The sequence below is a fragment of the Rosa rugosa genome, chromosome 6 (assembly GCF_958449725.1).
Source record: "Rosa rugosa chromosome 6, drRosRugo1.1, whole genome shotgun sequence".
Classification (NCBI taxonomy): domain Eukaryota; kingdom Viridiplantae; phylum Streptophyta; class Magnoliopsida; order Rosales; family Rosaceae; genus Rosa; species Rosa rugosa.
The window spans coordinates 35,936,727-35,950,680 of NC_084825.1; the positions used below are offsets into that span (position 1 = coordinate 35,936,727).

Below are 13,954 nucleotides of genomic sequence, written 5' to 3' on the forward strand. Positions count from 1 at the left end.
TTTTATCTCTATCAAGCATTCCGATTTTGACCGTGACCTCCTCATAACAAATGTTCCATTATGAGTGTAGATCACCCTGGTAAAATTTCAGAGCTTTTCATATAGTGGTTGGGCCGGAATCGCTGATGGACCTCTTACAGGTCCAGTTTTCCAGTTTTGCTTCTGCAAAAGATTGGACTGAATGTTTGAAGGCCTTCCACTCAAAAATATCTTTGGCACTCTTCATAAGAAATGTTCCACTATGAGTGTAGATCACCCTGGTCAAATTTCAGAATTTTTGGTATAGTGGTTGGGCTGAAAAAGCTGCTGGACCTCTTACAGGTCCAGTTTTCCAGTTTTGCTTCTGTAGAAAATTGGACTGATTGTTTGAAGGCCTTCCACTCAAAAATATCTCTGGCACTCTTCATAAGAAATGATCATTGGGATGTCTAGATTTAATCTGGATAGTTTTAGCTCATTTTGATTTAATTTGGTTAGTCTGCCGCCCCTCCTTCCTTGTTTAGCTCGGTTTCTCCTAGCCAAAGTAGGAAAATGTGCTGAAGTTGACTTTTCATGTTTCCATGCTTCCATGCTTCCATAGTAGGCTTTATTTAGCCTCTAAATATATATTTCGAACTTGTCGACAATATATAGCTTGAGCCACTGACATTGGCTCAATTTCTCCAAGATGTGCCTTGTCAGGCCAAAATGCTCATTTTGGGTCCAAACACATGTTTCATTTCCAGCACAAGAAATGTCCAAGGTCTCCAAAGGTGAAAGATTTCCAATTGATGTTTGAAGTGCATCCGAGATTGAGTTGATGGAAGGGTTCAAGGTCTCCAAATTATGTGAAAGACTTCCTATTGACATTGAAAGTTTACCAGAGATTTGTTTATCTGAAAGAAGAAGCTCGATGACGTTATCTGTTTGATTGTTGCAAACTATGCCATTCCACCTGTAGCAGTCTTCCCCAAGCTAAGAGTCGAGCACAGACAAGGGGTCTATAAGGTCATGCTTGAATTCAAGGAGAGCCATTCACTCTTTCTTGATGGAAGCAACATTGGAAATCTCGTGAAAAGCCATAGTCGAGATTGGCAAATTGTTGTGGCTTCAAAGAAAACAAAAGAATATTAAATTAAAAGAAACAAATTAGCAAGTATAAGATGCTGAAAGGAAGTAGCTGCTTTGCGGCAAGCCATTGTAGTAAGGAAGTAGATAACTAGTATGAGAGCTCACTTTCTACTCACTTTATCATACTACAAGGAACACATGTATCACAAATTCACAATGGTCTAGTCAGACTCTGTACTTCAACTGCATGACAAAAATTCAGAAGCTAGGGTATATGATTGCCTCACTAAATTATTTGCGCGAAGTTCTTTTCCTTTCATTTCCTCCTTTCTGAATGTTTTTGGAAGGATGGATGAAGTTCCCCAACAAGCTTTACATGTCAATACTTGTATTAGTAGCCCAGAAAGCTTGACGAATTTCTATTAGTACAGCCGTTTTGTGTCCCAGTATTTAAATTCCCTTCTGCTATAAGCTTAGTAAAACAGTTATCGTTCTTCAAAGGAAAACATTAAAGAGATAGACGTTGCTTTCCAATCACAATTAACATAGTAGAATTCTTGATGAAGAGTGTTTATCTTAGTCTTCCCAATCACAATTCACATGGGATGTTTAGTGCTTATGATATCCATGGGGGCCTTCTTCTGAGGACAAGTTTCCCATTCTCCAAACTCTGCAAAATGAAGTATCTGAGGATGCTTATTCCTTTCGTACTGTACGTCGAACAAACACAGGTAGTAGCATGAAATACACGAGTACTATTCATCATCATCATCATAGGTTAGTTGATGAGAGAATTTAATTCCGGTACCATATTTTTGCAAGAGAACTGCCAACTTGGCAAATTGTCAACATTTCTCAAAGATGGCATACTAACTTTCTAGCAGACCTTGCAGCATTGGTGGACTGACCAAAACCGGACAGGTTTCTCGACATGTCAAATGTCAGTTAGGCTTGATTGCTGCACGTTTGTACCAAAAAGTAGTGCAAAAACATAGTGTGGTTGGCATTTTGGGCCAAAACCGACCCAGCCTGCACCTGAAACTTTTTTTCTAATAGAAGGCTCAAGGCTCCAGATACACTAGGCAATGACCAAGTTGTTGTTGTTGTTTCTCTAGGTCTAGTAATACCCAAGATGTCATCAAGAACAGCATCAACTACCATAATATTTTTAATTTTTTTTTATTTTTTTTTAATTTTTTTTTATTTATTTTTTATTTTTTATTTTTTAGTTCAGAACTTCAGATTGTGTAAAGCTTCATTTATATTTGCTAATGGTTTGCACAAAGGTTCAGGCCGGGCATTATCCTCTTCGGCAATAAGAAGTGAAATTCATTCTGAGCAGTCAAAACACCTCCATGAACAAGTGCTGCACTCTCGCTACTCCAATGATATGGAGGTGAAGGCTTTTCTCTATTCTCTGTTTGGGTTTGCAGTTTTACTGTCAATAACTTATCATCATATTGTAACTGGTTAGTGTATTTCTCCACCAATTTCATATTTTGTCTGTTTTACATTTCCTCTTTCAACATACATTTCAGAGAGATAGAAGTTCTGTTCATGCAGACAAACACTTCTACTTATATAATGATCATATTTCAGATAGATGCAGGTCTATATACCTAATCTATCTACATTTCCAGTAACTAAAAAACACTAAATATAAATTACAAATTATTATACATTAACATTTTTCAGTTCAATCAACCATCTTCCAAGCCCTTAAACTCCTCGATAAACGAGTCACTTCCAAAAACAGAAGCAAAGCTTGTCTTTCATATTGTCAAGAAACTGGAAGTAAGCATGTCTCCAGGACCTCTTTATCACCAAACTTCCAAAAACAACCCAATATCCTACAATGAACCCCAATGATGTGCTTGCATAGAACCATAATTTTCCATACTTATCTTCTTCATCTTCCTCAGCCTTCACAGCTGGATCATTAGGGGACGCTGAGCTGCATAGGGTTGGCAATGGAGGTCCACAAAGCCTGGAGTTTCCTTCAAATGAGGTTGAATCGAAGGTGGGGAATTGGTTGGCTGATGGGATTGGCCCAGAGAAGTTGTTGAATGACAAATTCAATTTGCTTAGTGCAGTCATAGAGGTCATGCTTGAAGGAATTAAACCCCAAAGATGGTTACTAGAGAGGTCAAGTGCTTCTAACTTATGTAAGCCTCCGATACCCTCTTGTATCTTTCCTGTCAAATGGTTGTGGGATAAGTTCAAGCTACCCAAAGCCATGAGATTTTTCATCTCTTCTGGTATTTCTCCCGATAGATTATTACTTGACAGGTCAAACTTTTTAATGAGTCCTATGATATTATCAATATATTCATATTCTACTCCTTTCACATTTAAGTCTATATGCATAGGATAAAAAAGATCCACAGAGAACGTCAAGTTTATCATCCAGCCATCTGCTGCTGTCATTTGTTTCAAACCACCAAGACATGTAGGAATGGAGCCAGATATATTATTTTGGGAAAGGTCTAAAACCTGAAGAGAGGAGAGATCGCATAATTGATGAGGAATATTTCCTGTGAACTTGTTGGCTTTTAGAATTAAATAAGACCATGTATGAAGGTTTTCTCCAATACAATCTGGTATGGTGCCGGAAAAGTTGTTTCCTGTCAGATCAAGTGCAGAGAGATTTCTGCAAGTTTGCAAAGACGACTCAAGATTCCCAGAAAGATTGTTGTTGCTTAATCTCAACCATTTGAGTGATGGTAGTTGGGAGCACATGGAGCTTGGGATTTCACCAGATACATTGTTATTTGAAAAGTCTATGACCTCCAAATGTTGCAAACCCGTCCAATCCCTAGGAATATTTCCAGAGAAATAATTCCTTGAGAGATCAAGAAACACCAACTTTGACATCTCGTGGCCAATGTTCAAAGGAAGAGGCCCTGAAAAATCTATTGCTTGCCAAGCTTAGTTGTGTTACATTTGGCCAAAGTGGAAGGGAACCTAGCAAACTGTTATTTTTCATACTAACGTTTTGAAGAGTAGAACTCACACACTTGGGAAGGTTTCCTCTTAACTGGTTATGAGATAAACTCATATACTGAAGGAATGGTGAAAATCTCCAAAACCAATCGGGTATTGTATCTGAAATTCCGAGTCTCTGAAGAATTAAGATATTGAGGAATTTTTGACTTCGGAGCCACATTGGAAAAGCAGTATCAATTAGTTTAGAATCCGTGATATAATGAATCTTAAGATTGAAGATAGGAATCCAGACATGACTGACATTGAAAACCAAAGAGTTAGATGCCTCGCTGGATAAAGAAAACGTATGCAATCTGCTAGTGTTCTGAAAATGATTTTCGGATATAAAACCTTCCCATGAACAACAGTCGAGATACATGTGCTCCAACTCTCTAAGTTGTCCGATGCTTTCTGGAATAGTTCCATTCATTTTTGAGTTGGAGGAAAGGTCCAAGCTCTGCAAATTTGAAAGACTTCCGATCGATGTCGGAAGTGGACAGGAAATTGAGTTCCAAGAAAGGTACAAGCTCTGCAAATTTGAAAGATTTCCGATCGATGTCGGAAGTGGACCGGAAATTGAGTTTGAAGAAAGGTACAAGTTCTGCAAATTTGAAAGATTTCCAATCGATGTCGGAAGTGGACCAGAAATTGAGTATGAAAAAAGGTACAAGTTCTGCAAATTTGAAAGACTTTCGATCGATGTCGGAAGTGGACAGGAAATTGAGTTAAAAGAAAGGTACAAGTTCTGCAAATTTGAAAGACTTCCGATCCATGTCGGAAGTGGACCGGAAATTGAGTTTGAAGAAAGGTCCAAGTTCTACAAATTTGAAAGATTTCCGATCGATGTCGGAAGTGGACCGGAAATTGAGTTTGAAGAAAGGTCCAAGTTCTGCAAATTTGAAAGATTTCCAATCGATGTTGGAAGTGGACTAGAGATTGAATTGAAAGAAAGGTTCATGGTCCTCAAATGTGAAAGATTTTCGATTGATATCGGAAGTGGGCCAGAGAACGAATTGTTGAAAAGAATCAAGGTCTCCAAATCCGAAAGACTGCCTATTGACATTGAAAGTGTACCAGAGATTTGTGTATCCAAAAGACGAAGCTCGATGATGTTACCTGTTTGGTTGTTGCAGACTATGCCATTCCAGTTGCAGCAGTCTTTGCCAACCCAAGAATGAAGCGCAAGCAAAGGATCTTGAAGATCTTGCTTGAATTCAAGGAGGGCCTTCCTCTCTTCCTCAATGCAAGCTGCATTGGACCTCTCATCATCGGCAGTATTGGAGTTGGCAAATATTGTTGTGGCTTCAAGGAAAATAGAAGAATCTGGATTTAAGAAAAGAAGGAAACTAACAAGAGAAAGAAGTTGAAAGGAAGCAGCTGCTAATTTGTGGCAAGCCATTGTGTTTGTTCCTGGGTAAGGAAGTAGATAATGGATTAATGGGTACCAGTCCCTCTGATTCATTGCTATTTATAAGTCAAAATAGCCTCTACTCACTGTCTCACTCTAACAGTATTATACCAGTATATGGCGTACTCCAGATTATATATAGGTAATTAGGCATCACTTTGGTTAAGTGGAACCGTGGGACTGTTGGAGCAGTGCATGTCTGATTAGATATATATATATATATATATTTTTTTTTTTTTTTTAAAAAAAACCCCACCCCATTCCCACCCTTGATGGGGCTCGAACTCCTGACCTCTTATATATGAGACCAAAGCCTTACCACCCCACCAAACACACACACCCTTGTCTGATTAGATATATGAAAAAGGTACAAAGGTTTTATGGTTGCCTCACTAAATATTTATGGTTATATCATTTTTCTTCTATTAGCTTAGTAAAATAAGTTGTAATAGAATTCTCATGGATGTTCAGCACAGTATGTGCTATTGTCTAATAAAACAAACTTATTGTTGCTCAATACTTTGGAGTTTTGTCCGGGGGAGAAGTTTAATTACGAAAAACCACAGTCACCAAACGCTATAATCTACTTTACTTATTGTTGTTCAATGCTTTGAAGTTTTGTCAAGACTTAGGGCTAGTTTGGGATTGCTGCGACTTTTTTAAAAAACTGCTGCTGCTGTGTTGTGAGAATAATCAGCTGTGAATTAAAACAGTTTCGTGTTTGGTAAATAATATTTTTAAAAGTGCTGTCAGTACATAAAACAACTGCAGAGTGTGTTTTAATCCACAGCAGCTTGTAAAAGTAACCTCTAGGCTGCTTCTAAAATCTGCTGCCAGTGACCTATAACTTTTAATTAAAGCTGCTTTTTATTTATTTACCAAACACAATAAAATCTAAAATTTTGAACAAAAGCTAATTTTTTTAAAAGCGAAGCAATCCCAAACGGGACCTTATAATAGCCGCGATGCTCTCTCTTTCTCTAGAGAGAAAAAACTTAAGGCCGCAACCTGCCTTGATTAGAGGCAGCGGTACTGCAAATCTATTGACTCTCGGCAGAGAGGTTTTCCGACTACACAGTGGCTTGGTTACTTGGGGCTGGACGGGTGGCAGCTCGCCTCTTTCTTCTCTTCTACTTGGCGGCGACGGCGAATGGTTTCGTCAGTGCCCCATGATGGCGATGTCAAGCGGCGCTGGGCCGTTCACTCTGGGCGAGGTCGTATGGGAACTGGTTGATGGCTGGGGTCAAGGAAATCTGGGTTCAGCTCCGACCGGGGACATTTTGGAGAAGGACGACGTCGGTGATTATGGGGGCTTTTTTTGGTCTGATTTTGTTTTGATTGCCGGCGGTCATGGTGATGAGGTCGAGAGGCCAGGGGTCAAATGCGGCATCGGCGTCTTCCAGATTGGGTTGTCTCTGACCGTGGGCGTCGGCGGTGGCGTCACAAGTGGCAATGGTAGCTTTTGCGCCGGTGCTGATGCTGACGCTTGGGCATGCGGCGTCTCAGGTGCTAGGGCGTCAAGGCTGAGTGACTGGGCTCCACACAGCAAGTTGGGCCTGATGGTGGATGTTAGGGAGGCTAGGGTTTCTCCTAAAGTGGCTTGCTGGGCTCTAGGGTTTACCCAAATTGGGCCTTGGAGGTGATTGATTTCGCCAGGGTTATGGGTCCATTTTGGGTCGTCTCCTGGTGCAGAGGATAATGTGGAAGGTGGTCTGACATCTTCTACTGCTATTTTAATTTAATTTCTTTTTGGGTCACAAAAACCAGTGCCTTAGTTGTTACCATTTATGTCTGGAGGATGGTATGTCATCCTCTGCTTCAAGGTTTCTGGTTTTTGTTAGAATAATGGTGCGTGGACTTTCTAAAAGGTGGGTGTACTAGAGATTATATGGGGCGCTATTTGTTTAGAATAGGGTTTCTTATTGTTCTAAGGGACGATTGCTTTCTGTCGACCCCATAGGGGTGTTTCGTTCTTGTACTGCTTGCTAAATTTAATGAAAGGGCTGATCTATTTTCGTCAAAAAAAAAAATTGTCAAGACTTATTGTTATGTCTTTCATTGATAATAAATATATTTATATAGAGGATTACAAGTACAATCTTGGTAAGTATAAGAATTCCTATTCCATCTATGATATGGAAATCTAGGATATTCACTCCCTATTAAATCCAGATAAGTAATCCTAATTTGACTTAGTACCCTCGCTAAATCGCGTTTCCTTCAACATTGTTGAAATAACAACTCTTACACTACACTATGCTATTTTAGTTACAACTAAACACAGTGACTAAAAAATAATAACTTGTTGACTGATTTCAACATGATAAATAATATTATTTACCGGTGATAGTGAGATCCGTCCACTACTTGAAAAATCTTATCACAAGCCCACCACTAATATGGAAGATTGACTATCACTATGAAGTCAAGTCAATACTTGGCCATTCTTTTTAAGTTTTTTTTATGACAATACTTTTCAAAATCTTAATTTTTGATGACAACACTTTTCAAAATCTTATCTGTGCCCACCACGTACTCTGTGTCCTCATATATTGATTATGGCTAATATGGAAGATTGACTATCACTATCAAGTCAAGTCAATACTTGGCCATTTTTTTCTTTTTTTGATGACAATACTTGGCCATATTTGCATTGTGGAAATTATTACTTCTTTACATTTAAGAGTAGTAGCAAACGGAGATTGGACGCAAGTATTTTTCTAGTTTTCTATCAAGTTGTTGTTGCGTCTCCTTTATGTTCAAATATTAATTCCTGTGGACACTGGTGTCTTGTATTATAACAATAGTACCAGATACAATGCAATTTCCAAATGATAGTGACGTTGGCGAAAAAGCAATAGCAGCTGATTTAGGTCCTCCTGATTGCAATAACTTTCCACTCTAATTCTCATGCAATTAGTAAGTCGGAATCCCAAATTACAACACGACTGATGGAAAGGGATGACAATCAAATGGTGGCCTTTGTAGTCTAGTTGATCTTCACTAACACATTACCTCTTGTATGGTCGAGGTTTTTTTAGGAACCAGCAAATCTGACTCATCAACTTTTAGAATCTTGCCTCATGGACATTGTAAGAAGGTAAACAATTATCAGTGGCTCTAGGAACTTTGATATTGTGCCTCTATATAGCTAATTTATCTCTATTATCCCAGATCATTTTTTTTTCCTCAGAAAACCGAGCTAGACAAAATGCTACTTTGTGTTTGATATAATTTGAGTCCAGTAGTTCAATCCCATAGATGAAGGATTGTTTGAGAGGAAGCTTTTATATCAATATGTATCTCTGTACTTACAATTTTAAGATAGAATTCTTTTACATGGATGATGGATCCGCTGACACTATAGTATGCAGAGTATTTAGTTTTTTTTTTGGTCTAATGCAGAGTACTTAGTTTAGAAAAGAAAAAAAAAATAAAACATAGTGATTATTCTAAAAAAAGAAGAAGAAGAAGAAGAATAAAACAGTGATAAAAGAAAAACTGTGTATTTCCTACACATCTCTTGTTTTGTGTTTTCTTCAACTTGTTAATTAATGGTAATTTTACTGATCGTAATTGCTCTCCACTTTCCAAATTCTTATCAAAAGATTTTTCTGTAATCAATTTCTGTGCAAATAAACTGATCACGGCTAATATGGAAGATTCAATAATCTACGAGTCGAGTCAATACTTGGCCATGTTTGCATTGTGGAAATTATAACTTCTTTAGATTTCTAGCGGTAGTATCAAACAGAGATACTTGAGTCCAATGTTTCTTTTGTGGCTATCTATTGCTGCGTCTCCCTCACGATAAGCTTATCGACCATCATCACAAGCCACGTCAATATTAACTTATTAATAAGTGACATTAGCAGCAGGTACAATGCAGTGAATGCACTTTTCCAAATGATTGTGATGCCGGTGAGGAAAGCAATTCTTTTTTTTTTTTTTTAATCTTCTTCCATACATGAAAATGTATGCGTAAGCCTAGAAACGCATGCACGGCCACTATTCTAAAGAAGATTGGGAGAAAATGTATCATGATTTCTCATTGATGTGTTTCAACTTTTATACAAGACTGAGGATCAATTTAGATGCTGAAGATCTGATATTACAATAAGTACACTAGAGGACTGATGATCAGTTTAAATCCTATATGTCAGCAATTACAGTTAATACAATTAAGATAATTAAGATCCTAAGATCAAACAATTGACAACTAAAAAACATTGATACTAATAGTTGACAATCAGAGAAATGAAGATGGTAATCAAGGTGAGGTGAATGCCCATTCATTACTGTGCATTAATGGATTGCTTATCATATTCATCATTATCAGTCTTAGAAATTAAATCAACCTAAAAAATTTTGATAGTTCAAAGAGTTGTATGTGTTGCTTTGCCAAAAAAAAAAAAAAAAAAAAAAAAGTTGTATGTGTTGAGGTTTCTGTTCATTCTCATGCAAGTAGGACCCATATGGTGCAGCAATTTTTGACCTGGGTGAATAAGGTCTTAAAGATGTTTGTGGAATTCCTGTACCATACATGCGTGGATTTTGGGTAGATGAACATAAAAAATCGTGTAGTATCTTCTCATAATTTGTTATCTAAAAGGCTTTTTGTCTGATCTAAGCTGAACTTGAGCTGAGCATCAGTCTCTAGAATAAAAACTAGCTAATGTACCCGCGCGAAGCTGCGGGGAAGGAGCGCTTGCACTACTTTTTAGTTTTTACATTCGTGGAAACCAAAACCATCATGTTTCATTAGTCCGTAAGCGATCTCCACTTCCATTTTGATACATAGTGGAATAGTAGATTATGGCATACATACAAATTTAAAAAAGAATAGAAGTTTTTGAGCAAGGGAGGGTGTTTTAACCAATCTTATCATTCACATTTTACAGTTCAAAAATTTGATATTCTATTGACCAAAAGAAAGATGTTGCACCGAAGACGTTTATATACAACTGACAAATATGGTTAGTTCTTAGCAAAATATTATACATTCAAAGTTCGAACCAATCATTACATGAGATCTTCATCAGTGTCATCCATTGGTTCATCTGCTTGGAAGTCTCTTTTGTGTTAGTGGAAGCTTCATTTGCTGTTGGATGTGATGGACTGCCACTGAAATATTGGGCACTAAGATGTGAGAAAAAGAATCAGATTACAAAATATAGAGAGATGCAAGATATGCGATGCAAGTTAAGTAGCTTAGGAACCCATGTTTAGCTTAGGGACATGAACATAATGAAGTTTGCTATGTAAAAAGTGCAAGTTATGGTACGACAGGTCTCTATTGTAGCTCAAGTTGCTTGCTCAATTGATTTCAGATAAGAGTTTATGAATATGAGTAATGAAACAGGGAACGAAGCTATACCTATATGAAGGTTTACGGATCGAATTACCAGCATATATCAAAATTCAACACATCACAGTTAATCAGTTATAGTTCTCATGCTTTTGAAAAATAAAATCAGATATTACAAAGTTACTCTCAAATCATTATTTAAGCAGAAACTGTAAGAACATTAGATCACTGGTAAATGGACATCTGATGTTTCTTTCTTTTTCTTTTTTATCATACAGGTCTTCTAAACCTATTCATATGCAAATAAAATTATTGATTAGTTATCAGAAATGAGTTTCAGACCTATCTTCTTTAATACAATGAATTACGTTAAAGAACACCAAAAACTACAAAACAGAAGCAGAGAAATAACCTGTCTTCTTCAGGAACATCCACATGCGTTAGCTTGACGATGGTAAGACCACGTTCAGGCTCCTCAAGAGTAAGCACCTGCGAAACCAAACAAACCAAACTCAATCCACAAATCACAATACCAACCAGCAACACAACAATATAACTATACTGGTTGACAGAATCCCATCTGGCCAACTTCCAAATCTCCAATTCTGTACAATGCAACTCCAAATTCTTACCCATCACTGACCCATCAAAAATATTAAACTCTCCTCCAGCCTCGTTGCTTATCTTAGCATTGCTCTGAGTAAAGCGCTTCCATGTATTTCATCCATCAACGTTTCAGACCTTATCCTTTTTTTTCTTTTTTTCTTTTGGTCTGAACTCTTTCTTATGTACTGGTATTTTTATTTAAGTTTATGAGTTTCATGATATTGTTGGTATCAGGTATTGCTCATTTAATTCCTCATTGTTTACAGTATACAGTAACAAAAGAAATTTGAATTTCTTTTCCATTCACTTCCTACAAATTGGGGGGGGGGGAGAATTCCGCGTACCAATCATGAAGGTATGTATTAGCAACAAAACACAAATCCAGGCCCTCATACCAATAAATCTTAACACGAAAAAACAGCATGCACAGAATGACCAGATCAAACTCTTCCACTGAACACAAAAACAAATTTTTACAAATAGAAGTAATGAAGAAAAAAAGATTATTACCTTTACATCCAAAAGACCATGAATGAAGTTGATAAGAACTTCATCTTTAAACCCGGGACGCTCAGTTACTCTATTAGCAGTACATGGATGCAAAAAATCCATATTCCCCTTCCTCATGTCTACCTATAAAACATAATTTATACACCATTAATCACACTAACTGGGTATACCCAATTATGTCAGTTTACCAATACCCCAATTTATTTAATCATTAAATAACTCATGTTGTTGACCGCAGCATGGAACTTACAGAATTGTTGAAGCAGAGGAATCTGGCTTCATAGATGACACAACTAATACTGTGCATTCTGGAAGTTTTCAATGCCTGAGATGTGAAGAAGAATAACACCTGTTTGACAAAGAGACGATTGTTAGAAACAGAGTTGATCACAGAATGACTATCGTAGGGTAAGCAAAGTTGGTAACCAAATCTATTTATAACAACCTCTTACTTGTATTAGTAATGTGCTTCTTAATCTTCAAACAAAGACTTCCTGTTTTTGATGACAGTGAAGGGCCTAAAAATAAAGATATAAGTCACTAAAGTCAACTATAAAAAGAGACACAGAATCAGAGGTATAGTTAACAACAAAGGATGTCCGTGAGTTCCCCAGCTTCTACAAATGCAGTAATATAATCTGATCTAAAATTGAGCAGTGTGGGATACTTTGCTAGAGTCGAAATATTAATTGAAAACTCAGATAAATTGCTTGACCCCACATACAATACTTTTCTGTACAATCAGCAAACGAAGATTTAGAGTGTCCAGAAAAAGAAGAAAACCATAAAACAGGAATAGATCCAAATTCTACCTTGTACTTGGAGGCCTCTTGCACTTGATGAATTACACAGGCAAATCCGAGAACCAAAGATGCAAGAAAGAAATATGACTGCCTCCACTTTTGATGGTTAATTAGCTTTCTCAAACCCATATAGGACCAGCATGCCCAATCTCCCACAAAGCATTTCTACGTGCAATTACAGAATTCCAAGTATATGATTAGAAACTTTGAAACAATACATCTTAACAAATAATCTATATTGAAAAGACATTGAAATTAGAACTAATGTAAGGATCCCATTTCAAAGAGTTCTGTTACAGAGATATGAAGATGATTTTCATGAGAAATTCTTTTCTGCATATTGATGAATATAAAGATAGCTGAATATAGCAACATGCATTGTTAATAGTCTGTTAGGAAGTTGATTGAGCATATCTTCTATATTAAGTTATGATAATCTGTAAATATTTGTATCCCTTAATTGTAGATTGCTTCCCTAGAATATAGCTTAATTGTAGGAGTACGTAGATGACGTGAGGATAGGAATTACTTCCTGTATATGTACACAGCCGCATATCAATGAAATTTAATTCAGCCAAATCTTCTTTCTTTCATGGTATCTATTGGAATATTGGAATATATCACATGCTGTCTACTTTGTTGTCCACCTTCCTGTACATAGATGCCTTCCACTTTGCTGCAATCTGCTTTCATCATTAACCAACCACTACAACTTTTACTTTTGCTTTTCCTTTTTGCTTTCACTTTCCTTTTCTTTCCTTGTTTGTTGCCTTGTTTGCCGATATATAGGCAGTGCACTTCATGCACATACCATGCAGCACATCACATGCAAGTAGAAGCAAAGTCATAGGTGTGAACACATGAAAAGCAAAGCCATGCTTTTCCCTTTCATCATTAAGCTCTTTCGTCTTCTTTATATAGTTTTAGCTTGTAATATGCTTTCCTTACGATGTAATACTAGAAAACCTTTCACAAAGGATCTCTTTCATTTTCTTCATGGTATCAAAGCAGGAATTCAAAGCCTGACTCTATGCTTTTTTTTACTGGGAGTATGATGAATTTCACCTCTAATCCCGCTGCTTTGATTAATGAATTTGCTGCCTATCTCAACAAGAGTCAGATGCATGGTGAAAAAGAAGAATCAGCTATAACTGGGAGTGAAAGCCACACTCCACTCCTTGGAAAATTTGCTGGCTTTCTTGCAGAAACTGATTGTGTCCCACATGAAGAAGCCTCAGGTATTCTAAAATCCTTCTCAACTGCTCTAAATGTTTGTGCTGTGGA

General features: G+C 37.2%; 2 protein-coding genes across 7 annotated transcripts; both read right to left on the reverse strand.

Annotated features, from left to right (window-relative positions):
- Positions 1 to 2,790: 2,790 nt before the first annotated feature.
- Positions 2,791 to 3,924, reverse strand: LOC133716685 (receptor-like protein EIX1). Its single transcript, XM_062143361.1, has one exon. The coding sequence runs from the start codon at positions 3,922 to 3,924 to the stop codon at positions 2,791 to 2,793; it is 1,134 nt and encodes a 377-aa protein (XP_061999345.1).
- A 6,386-nt stretch (positions 3,925 to 10,310) lies between these two features.
- On the reverse strand, positions 10,311 to 13,205 carry LOC133718248 (uncharacterized). 6 transcript variants are annotated; one of them, XM_062145071.1, is made up of 6 exons: positions 12,680 to 13,205; positions 12,313 to 12,385; positions 12,118 to 12,192; positions 11,868 to 11,990; positions 11,164 to 11,240; positions 10,311 to 10,582 (listed from the first exon to the last, which is right to left on the reverse strand). In XM_062145071.1, the coding sequence occupies exons 3-6, from the start codon at positions 12,172 to 12,174 to the stop codon at positions 10,447 to 10,449; spliced, it is 393 nt and encodes a 130-aa protein (XP_062001055.1). In that variant the 5' UTR covers positions 12,175 to 12,192; positions 12,313 to 12,385; positions 12,680 to 13,205; the 3' UTR covers positions 10,311 to 10,446. The 6 variants fall into 6 exon arrangements, with proteins under 6 accessions (XP_062001055.1, XP_062001054.1, XP_062001052.1 ...); XM_062145070.1 differs by having other exon boundaries at positions 12,320 to 12,385; positions 12,680 to 13,203; XM_062145068.1 differs by having other exon boundaries at positions 12,118 to 12,216; positions 12,320 to 12,385; positions 12,680 to 13,201.
- Between the last annotated feature and the right edge of the window lie 749 nt (positions 13,206 to 13,954).